The 11258-nt window shown below is 44.7% G+C and overlaps 1 protein-coding gene across 1 annotated transcript; it reads right to left on the minus strand.

Annotated features, from left to right (window-relative positions):
• Positions 1-8114: 8114 nt before the first annotated feature.
• On the minus strand, positions 8115-9818 carry LOC145807709 (uncharacterized). Its single transcript, XM_082906382.1, has 2 exons — positions 8839-9818; positions 8115-8636 (listed from the first exon to the last, which is right to left on the minus strand). The coding sequence occupies exons 1-2, from the start codon at positions 8959-8961 to the stop codon at positions 8202-8204; spliced, it is 558 nt and encodes a 185-aa protein (XP_082762508.1). The 5' UTR covers positions 8962-9818; the 3' UTR covers positions 8115-8201.
• Positions 9819-11258: the final 1440 nt, after the last annotated feature.

Below are 11258 nucleotides of genomic sequence, written 5' to 3' on the forward strand. Positions count from 1 at the left end.
TGTGTGCACGAAGATGGAGAATGCTGCGAGCATGTGGACAGGGAGTACTGCGAGTGCAACTAAACTGGAGCCAACTAAACCGGAGCCAGACAGGTGTCTGTTGGCTGCCGACGGAATGTGGTGGGAAGACGATGACTTATGTCTTGCCCACACGGATGAAGACTGGGGAAATAATCAACCGGATGACACTTGGTACCTCGATGAGGTTGACCACATGACGAGAAGTGGGCGGTACTTCAAACCCCCACACCTGGACCAACCCGAGGCATCCGGGAAGGATAGAGTAGCGGAGAAATAGAAGGAGAAGCAGATTGAAGATGAAGCTGTGCTGAAACAGTTAAAGAAGATACAAGCAGACATCTCCATCTGGGGACTGCTAACGGCATCCCGAGTACATAGAGAAGCTGTCCTATCTGCCATGGACAAGTCCAAACTCTCCATAGACACCACGCCTGAACAGCTGGTTGGGCTGGTTTTTCCGGGAGGAGGTTCCCCGGCATTAACCTTTTCGGACAAGGAACTACCGCCTGAGGGCACAAATCATAACAAACCTCTCTATATTTCTGTGGAGTGTAGAGATAAGTGGATACCGGTGGTACTTGTTGATACCGGGTCTGCGATTAATGTTTGCCCGACCAGAACGGCATATGCAATCGGGTTGAAGCCCGTGGACTTCGTCCCAACTACCCAAGTGATTAGAGCATACGACAATACCAGCAGAGAAGTGATGGGGACTGTTAAAATTCAAACCAAGGTTGGTCCAGGACAACACAGCATTGAATTTCATATCTTGGACGTTCCCGCAACCTTTAACCTACTTTTGGGGCGACCGTGGTTGCACCAGGTCAAAGCAGTCTCTTCCACTCTACATCAGATGCTAAAGTACCCTCACGGGAAAGGGGTAGCGATCGTTTTTGGGAATTCATCAATCCATCCGCCGCCGGAAGTGTCCACACCTGTCTTGGAGATCGAGCACGGCACGGAGGATGTGTTTTTGTCGGGGTTCACTTTGGCCGAGGCTCAAGTGGTGCAGAATGTCATGGCTGTGAATGAGGGTATGTACGTTAGTGCTCAATCTATCTACCTCATGAACAAGCTAAAACATACCCCCGGGATGGGATTAGGGAGAAGCGGCCGGAAGGGCGTCTCAGTGTTAGCCGAAGTGCCACACAATCCTCACACATTTGGACTGGGTTATCTGCCCGCCAAAGAGGATTGGGTGAGGAAAGGAAAAGAAATGGCCGGAAGGGCCAGAGCAAAGAAGGCCGGGAAGCCATTTGAGTTAATGCATAGGCCCATCTGGGGTACCCTAAACGGACGTTTCGTCTGGGAGGGGGAAGATTTTCCATTCTGCGGCTTCCCGGAGCCATGGCTGAACGCGGAGAAGAAGCGCGTGCCTGGTTTTGAAATCTTCTTCGACATACAATTATCTGGGGATGACATTGCCGAAGCGCAGACAGACCCACCAACTGAGTTTGAGCAGTGTAGAGCAGTGGATCCTGAGAGCACAGAGCTTGAAATGGGGGTAGCACTGGCGAGTCTACTATCAGATCCTCCGATCGACCAAGAGTGCTCGGGGGATAACTCTTTGGTTTCTATGATTGGAGATGAAATAGCTGCAGGCTTTCCAGCGCCGATCTTGGATGCATTTATCGCACCTTCTCTCATCTGGCAATATGAAGAAGGCTTTTTATCTAGCAGTTCCGGGTCAGGTAGTGAGCCGGAATCTGATTCCACCGAATCTTGTGCGTCGGAATCAGATTCCAGCTCGACTGAGTCTGAGTCCGGTATTCCTGGGGGTGATAACTCGGATGCCACAGTCCTGTCTAAGTCGTCATTTTCATTTTCTTTTGAGTCTGTTGTAACAGAGGAATCTGACGGCTTGGAAATATTTAATGAGAATGATGTGGATGTGGTTTCTGAGTATTTTTCTGTGCCTTTGATTTATTGCTTAAATCAGGATTTTCAAAATTTTGATGAAAACAACGAGGGAGAAATTCCCCAGTCTTGCAACGGTTAATTGATCAAGAGCAGGAAAGATTCGTTAAACCTTTAATGGATGAAATCACTACTGTGAATGTTGGTACTGAGAAGGACCCGCGGCTGGTCCAGATCGGGTCCACGTTGTCTTCGGAGGAGCGCGAGCGCTTAGTCGCTTTATTAAAGGATTTCAAAGTTGTTTTCGCGTGGTCCTACGAAGACATGCCTGGAATCGATCCTGAGATTGTACAGCACCGGATCCCTCTTGATCCCGAGGCCCGCCCTGTCAAACAGAAACTCAGAAGGATCTGCCCGGACTGGGCTCTCAAAATTAAGGAAGAGGTCACCAAGCAAATTGACGCAGGGTTCCTGCTGGTATCTGAATACCCAACTTGGTTGGCCAACATTGTTCCGGTGCCAAAGAAGGACTGCAGAATTCGGGTCTGTGTAGACTTCAGAGATTTGAACAGGGCCAGTCCGAAGGACGACTTTCCCTTGCCACACATTGATGAATTGGTGGATTTCACGGCAGGACACGCTTTGCTTTCGTTTATGGATGGTTTCTCAGGCTATAATCAGATAGTAATGGCACCCGAAGACCGGGAGAAGACTGCATTCACTACCCCGTGGGGTACATATTGTTATAGAGTGATGCCATTCGGGTTGAAAAATGCTGGAGCTACGTATCAACGGGCAGCAACTACAATATTGCATGATATGATCCATAAAGAGGTCGAGGTGTATGTGGACAACATGATTGTCAAGTCCAAGGAAAGAGAGAGCCACTACACCGCCTTACAAAAATTCTTTCAAAGGATCAAAGAATTTCGGCTGCGACTGAATCCCCAGAAATGCACGTTTGGTGTTACAGCAGGGAAGATGCTAGGGTTTCTGATTACACAAAGGGGCATCGAGGTCGACCCTTCCAAAATCAAGGCCATCTTAGAAATGCCGCCACCAAGGACTGAAAAGGAGGTGCGAGGCTTTTTGGGTAAAGTGCAATTCATAAGACGGTTTATTTCTAAATTAACCTTGACTTGTGAACCACTTTTTAGTCTCCTGAAGAAAGGAAAGAAATTCCAATGGGACGACCGATGTCAAGCAGCTTTTGAGCAGATCAAAGAGTATCTACAGAACCCGCCCGTGTTGTCACCACCAGAGCCGGGGAGACCGTTGATATTGTACCTTTCGGTAACTGAGACTACCATGGGCTGCATGCTCGCGCAGGAGTCAGAAGACAAAGTGGAAAGAGCCATCTACTATCTGAGCAAAAAGATGCTGGATTACGAGACCTGCTATACACCGCTGGAGAAGGCTTGTTTGGCCTTGGTATGGGCAACCAGGAAGCTGCGGCACTACCTGTTAGCTCACTCTGTAATGTTGGTTTCGCGTTTGGATCCCGTCAAATATCTTTTCGAGAAACCAGCACTTACGGGTAAGCTAGCTCGTTGGCTGCTGTTGCTCTCCGAATTTGATTTGAAGTATGTAACGCGCAAGTCAGTAAAAGGGAGAGCGGTAGCGGAGTTCCTTGCCGACCACCCGGTTGAGGGGGATGAAGCGTTTGAGTATCTATTCCCAGATGAAGCCATTCTGCACGTCGAAGATGAAACTTGGACGATGTACTTTGATGGAGCGTCAAACCAGTATGGGTATGGGATAGGGGTGTTGCTGATAGCGCCTGACGATTCCCGCATCCCTTTAGCATTCAAGCTTCGGTTCAAAGTCTCCAACAATGAAGCAGAGTATGAGGCATGTATTGCTGGCCTGGAAGCAGCCCTAGAACTAGGGGCAAAACGGTTGGACGTCATTGGGGACTCGAACCTTGTTGTGTCTCAAGCAAAAGGAGATTGGAAAGTCAAGGAGGAAAGAATGATAATTTACCACCAAACCTTGGATTTGTTAATTCCTCGGTTTGAGAAGCTAAATTTCACCCACCTCGTAAGAGAGAACAACAGGTTCGCAGATTCACTAGCAACTCTATCTTCTATGATAGACATCCCGTCCGGAGTCCGGATGCGTCCAGTCATTATTGATCAAAAGTTTGCGCCAGCATACGAGTCGATTTCCGCCATAGATGAGGTTCAAGACGGCAACCCCTAGTATTACGACATCTGGAACTTCTTGGAAAAGGAGACATATCCACTAGGGGCAAATGCCAAGGATAAGAGGGCCATCAGAAGAATGGCTGCTCAGTTCATTATCTGCGGGGATAAGCTGTACAAAAGGGGTCATCTGGGAATGCATAAGCTCTGTGTAGAAGCTGAAGAGTCGAAACGCCTGATGGAAGCCATCCATGGGGGGGAGTGCGGTGCACACATGAATGGAGTAATGCTGGCCAGAAAGATCCTCAGACAGGGCTACTACTGGTCAACCATGGAGGAGGATTGTGTTAGTTTTGTTCGGCGATGCCACAAGTGTCAAATTCATGCAAACCGCATGAACATCCCGCCGTCAAAGCTGTACAACATGACTTCGCCATGGCCTTTTTCAGTCTGGGGAATTGATGTGATCGGAGCTGTTACCCCGAAGGGGTCAAACGGGCATGAGTTTATCCTAGTAGCGATAGATTATTTCACAAAGTGGGTCGAGGCCCAATCATACGCGGTGTTGAAAGCGTCGCACGTCGCAAAGTTCATCAGAAACAACATCATCTGTCGCTACGGGGTGCCAAACGAGATAATTTCAGATAATGGTTCCCACTTCAAGAAAGAAGTGATAGACTTGTTGGAAAAATACAATGTGGCTTTCCATAAGTCATCTACATACCGGCCGCAGACCAACGGAGCGGTCGAGGCCGCCAACAAGAATATCAAGCATATACTGCAGAAGATGGTGGGAACCTATCGGGATTGGCCAGACAAGCTGCCATTTGCTCTGTGGGGCTACAGGACTTCAATCAGAACTTCTACTGGAGCAACTCCATATTCATTGGTCTATGGAATGGAGGCTGTTCTACCCATTGAGATTGAGGTTCCGTCGTTACGAATATTAGCTGAGTGCCAAATAGCCGAAGCAGATTGGCAGCAAAGCAGATTCGAAGAACTCATGCTCTTTGATGAAAGAAGACTGAAAGCACTGTACCACATCCAAGGCTATCAACGCAGAATTGCCTAGGCTTTCAACAAGAAGGTTAAGTCCAGGAATCTGAAAGAAGGAGATTTGGTGCTCAAAGACAATCGAGCTCCCATCCACGACCCAAGGGGCAAGTTCGAACCCAATTGGACTAGTCCTTACATCATCAAAGCTATCTGGTCAGGTGGAGCTGTGGTTCTGATGGATCTAGATGGCTTAGAGTTCTCACAACCGATCAATATGGACAAGTTGAAGAAATACTATCCTTGAGAGGCTCGCTAGGCCAAAAACCCGAAAGGGCGACCTAGGCAAAAGTCAGAGCACAAAAAATTAGAAAATATAAAAACTGAGCTCGCAAGGTTGAAAACCCGCAAAGGGCGGCCTTGGCAAAAGTTAGAGCGCAAAAGGAGAGTGAAAATACTCGAGTGAACCTCGGCCTGAACTACGTAAGGCTTGATTCCCATCTTTGGGATACGTAGGCAACTTCACCTTGAAGTTCAGCCATAAACTTTTCCCCGATCAACTTTGTCCATTTCGATCATCTCAGTCATCTTTATCCATCAGCATTTATCGCGATCTCCGGTACAGTGCTGTTCAAACTAGGGGCAACTTTCCGTTGCCGCGACGGTGCAAAGTTACTCAGACAAGGGGCAACTTTCCGTTGCCATGAAGTGCCGCGTTGTTCTTCAGACTAGGGGCAACTTTCCAGTTGCAGGGATCTGGGGTTGTGCATCTCAGTGACAGATTTTCGGCGTGTCCAGTTCTGATCCACATCGGAAATAGTTTTGAAAAGTTTTTAATAAAAGTCGACTTTGTTCAAATTAATCTTTCTACGACTAAGACCATTTTTGGACCAAAGCGGAAAATTTTCAGTACCATAACCTTCAATTTCATTGATTTCAAAACTGAGTTCTCCTGCTCTTGCATTACAATCGAGGTTGCTTTTTTTAGTACATTCATAAAGAAAACTTGAAAATGCTAAATAAGCAATAAATTTGGGGCATAGTTGAATCAAGTATCTCTGCGTCCCCTCCCAGAGCTGGATGGAGCATCTGATGCCAAGCTAGGCCCAACCTGTGCCTCCTCATTGAGCCAATCAAAGCACTCATCGGACAAAGTGCAACTGAAAGTGGAAGCAGGGGCCAGGAGCTCTCTGGTCCTCCATGCTGTGGCATATCGGGCAAGCTGCGCACCCCGGACCTGGAAAGCAGCTGGGTACTCAATCCCCTCCGGTGGGCAGGTCTGATCATGACCAAACTGACGCAGGAACCGGAACGGAAAATAGAATACGCAGTGGGTTAGACCAATCAATTGGATCCCAATCAGCCGAGACATACTATAGCTCATTGCCGGGAGGTTGAGCCAAGGACAACGCCAAGCAATGCCGTCTGCGGACAAATTGCACATCCAATCGAACCACCACCTTTCGTTAAGAGCATTAACTAGGCGCTGCCGAAAGAAGTAGCCTCGAGCTGAATAGGCCGGGCAAGAGTCCACAACCTGCAACTTATCCATTAACCATACCTAGGGGAGGGATGGAAAATGAGAGAATAAAGAACAGAGAGATGTACGATGAGAGAAAAGTAAGACAAGGGTTTTGTGAGAAAAACCGAGCCTGAGGGTCGAGTGATGTGAGTAAATATATATGTAAGGTTGGGTGGGAAACATTACCTGCAGCAGCAGTGGACTCCCAGCAAACCTAGTCGCCTCCCGGCGATAGACAGAGTCTAAGCCCATCAGTGTCTCGGCCAAGGTCATGGCAATACAGCTCTTTCCTTCTCTCAAGCCTTGGGCAACTTCAATTAGGCGAATGCTAGCCCCGCCAAAGCCCGAGGAAAGCAGAAAGTGAGACAACAAACACAAGCAGAGGGCGTGTTGCCGGAAACCCTGCCAATAATGGTTGTTGCGGTCACCGGCGTCGGAAAAACGATGGATCAAGCCGAGGATGTCCAGCTCCCCACTGCAGATCAGAGATCGAGCGTCATGCGCCGTGAGCCCACACATCCGCCCTAAGGCCTGAGCATGGCCAAAACGGAGCTGGGGCAAGATCACTTCAGAGCATTCAGACTCCATCAAAACCTGAAAATCTTCGAAAGTGGGACACATCTCTTGGCCGCCAAAGCTAAAAACGTGCGTCACTGGATTCCAGAACCTTGTCGCAGCATGGAGAAAAGGGAGCTGTAGCGGAGTACGGCTCAGCGTGAATAGTGCATTCAAGCCGAAACCCCGGAAGTTCAGCTTTTCCGAGCCATCTAGAGAAGAGATCCAAGATGTGAGATTTTCCGCGAGAAATGCCTCCATCTTTGTGTAAAACTAAGATGAAATGAATGTTCCCGAAGTTGAGGCTTTTATAGAGGGAAAAACACTATTCACGGGGACACGTGTCAAAAATCAGGTGGCTGCAGGAATAAGTGGCCGGCCGGCCACCTTTTCTGGCTGGCCGGCCATTCTCTTTTTCAAAAACTGGCCGGCCGGCTCCCACTCTCCATAAAATTGGCCGGCCGGCTCCCAAAGATGGCTGGCAATGCTGCAGTGTATCCCCTTGGCCCTGTTTTACCCTTCGAGGGAAAGTTCCAAGCATTTCCATGCAACGGGAGAGTCAAAGGCCTTCATTTCCCTCTGCTTCGGATACGTTCTGGCGCCCAGATCGTCAGAAGTACACTCTGTTGTTGTTTTGTTTATCGAGTTGTTGTTTTGATTATCGAGTTGTTGTTTTGCTTATCGAGTTGTTTGTCGAGCGGACGTGTTTTGTGTTTTTGAGTCATTGCGCTCTGTTTAAGCAATCTTTGTTTAAGTCTTGTTTATTTGCGTCGTCAACGTTATTGCATTTTGTTTATCGAGTTGTAAACTTGCTAAAGGTTCTGTTATATCTTAGTAAGTTGGGTTGCTTAGTTTGTTGCGTCGGTTCACTACCTGACTTGGTGATTACACAATGCACATTCCCATTCAATTTCATTTTTGTGCGAAATAAAATGATGCGATACGATGCTAAAAGTTTAAAATACAAACACCTTTTCAAAAGCTGTTTCATTCCATCATGCTTTACAACAAATAAAGGTACAAGTTTTACAAAAAATAAAACTGCCTAACAATGTGCAAAGTGCTACAAACTACTAGCAAAAAGAAAAATAAAGCAGGAAACAACAGCATCAATGTCCTCGGGAACGGGAATGAGAAGCACTCCTCATCCTCTTCTGCGGGACAACCTCTGCACCATCATCATCATCTGAGTCGGAGCTGTCATCCTCAGGATCCCCCTCAGCCTCGCCTCTGTTCCCCGAACCAAGACCGGAGCCCCCCTCCTCAGCAGATGTCTCTGACTGACGGTCGGTAGCCTCCTCATCATCCTCCTCCACCTCCTCCTCATCAGGCTCTGCCTCTACAACATGAGCCCTGCGTCTGCGGACAGGCCCTCCTCGAGCTCCTCGAAAAGGCCTAGATGGCTCGGCTCCTCGGAAAGGCCGGGATGGCCCAGCCCCCTGAAAAGGCCCGGGTGACCCAACTCCCTGAAAAGGTCTAGATGGCCCAGCTCCCCAAGGAGGCCCAAGTGGCCTGGCCTGCGGCTGACCGGACCATGAAGGCATCTGAAAACAAAGAGTTCATTTCAAATACATCAGTATATACATCAGATGCAGATACAAGCAAAGGCTACGTGAAGTGGGTGCATGTAAATGCAGTGTCCAAGTGGGGTGTGTGTCAGATGTGCTCTACACAAGTAGTCTATCGATGTAGTAGAAATCAGCATGTCATCAGAAGTATGATAAATGCCAGAAAACTGAAGGGTACCTGAATGCCCGCGACAGACAACTGTGCCTCCCTACTCAGGACCATGCCCTCGAGTGTGGCCACCAGTCCAACCACCTCCTCCATGTACCCTCGCGGTGGCTGCAAATATGAGCTCACAATCATCAGTGAACAAAAGAATGTCTAAACATCTGAATGATGAATGAAAAATGTTATCCCAGATAGGCAACCCAAGAGGGGGGATGAATTGGGTTATTAAAAATTTCACAATATTAAAAATAACACAATATTCAGAATTTTAATAAATAAAAAAAAACAGAATAATAATTATCAATATAAAAGTAGAAGAGATAGAGAGAGAAAATCAAACACTACGATTTATAGTGGTTCGGCACGCCAGGCCTACGTCCACTCCCCAAGGAACCTCCTTGAGAATTTCTTTACTATCAATTGAATAAATACACCACCAAGCTTGTGGATTTGGCACAGGACTTACTCTTATCTATTGAGCCTCACTCAACAATAAATGCCTTACCCTTACAAAATCTCTCACAAAAATAAGGAATAAGAATAAGTGGTAATTGAACCCACTTTTACAATAATTCTCTCACAAAGAGTAGATATGAAAGTGTAAGAACAAAAGCTAGACTTAGATCTGAAAGTGAAAGAGCAGAATACTCAGAATTTTGGAGCTCACAGAAAAATTTTCTCTTCAAGTTCTTGGTTTTTCTCCACATCCAACACTTCTATTTATACACAAAAATATACCCATTGGACACTCCTTGCTGACGTCATGGCTTACATAAGCACGCTCCTGACGTCATGGCTTACATAAGCACGCTCCTGATGTCATGGCTTACATAAGCACACTCTTGATGTCATCGCTTACATAAGCACACTCCTTGATTTTGAATAGTCAGCAAAAGATAAAAAATAAGACTGATTTTTTTCTTTTTGTTATTTCAAACATGGAGCCACCATTTTTGTAGACAATTTAATACAAAGTTCACAACTTTCAAACAAACAAATAATTTTCTCCATCTAGTTTAAAATATATATATATATACACACACATATATATATATATATATATATATATAACTCCATCTTTTTCTTCTTGTTTAATTATAATATGATATAATCAATGTAGTGTAGTGTGATATGATATAATCAATGTAATGTAAAAAATTTAATAGCGCACGTGATGTATTCTGCATATAATGTTATATAAGTTCTGATCAAAATTTTGCATACAGAAAAATCTCTATAAATTATATTTATGATGGATCTGAAAATATATGTCCTCTTTCAAATATTGTATATATTGTAGAGATTTTAATCTAAATATATTTTACCATTCCATATTAATTTTGTCAAAATAAGACAACCCATAAATATCAAATTTGTCAAAATAATACAACCAATCAATCATTTTTGTCAAAATAATATAATTAATCGATTTGTCAAAAGATGAATAGTAATTAACCCTATTTTTCAAAAGGTGAATAGTAAAGTTTTTGAAAATATTTAAAATAATATTTAACATAGATATTTTAAAAAGATAATATTATTTTATTTAAATAATATTTAACAAATATATATATTTTAAAAAGATAATAATTTGTGTCAAATAATATGTATATTAACTAATATATTTTAGACATCATCAAAATTAAATAATATGATTAACAATCTCCCCCTTTTTGATGATGGCAATATTTGTATGGATTTGACACAAAATAAATTTGACAAAATATTTGACAACCCTGCGACACCCTGCAACATATAACAACCCTGCAACATATAATTTTGATAATGGTAACCCTGCAACATATAATTTTCAAAATCATATTTTTTCTCCCCCTTTGACATCATCAAAATAAAGATGAAGATAAGAAACAAACACAGTTGATACAATAATCTGGGTGGCCAAAAATAAAATAAGGGGCTGTCTGTCTTGTCGGAATCAATGTGGGGATTTTGGAGCATCTCGAGCGCAGGAAATATTGACAAACAAAAGATTTGAGCAGATATAGCAGATATGCATCGAGTAATGGATCAATGGAGTGTATAAAAAGTGACACAGATCAGATACAAAATCATCAAGTGTTTGAAAAAAAAAATTGTTTTAGCTTCTTTTGTAATCATGTCATTCCTTACCTTGGCTATCAATGAGTCGGACCTGCATGAGGTGCTTGTAATGCAGGCAAATGAGAGAGTACCAGTGACGCAGGCACTTGCTATGCCTGTAAATGAGGGTTCTAGTGGTATTGGCAATCGAAATGATTTCGATGCTATTAATAACACTATGGCTCTTAGTACACAGGCCATGACTGCAGTTTCCAATATGGCGCGACGATTACAAGCAAGAGTACAAGAAAATCAGCAATGGAGAGATGAGGTGTGCTTGTTAAAACAACAAGTAGTGAATATGTGTAAGGAGAAGAAAGAGCTAAAAAGGA

The sequence above is a fragment of the Camellia sinensis genome, chromosome 14, assembly GCF_055761805.1.
Source record: "Camellia sinensis isolate YWXY chromosome 14, ASM5576180v1, whole genome shotgun sequence".
NCBI lineage: Eukaryota > Viridiplantae > Streptophyta > Magnoliopsida > Ericales > Theaceae > Camellia > Camellia sinensis.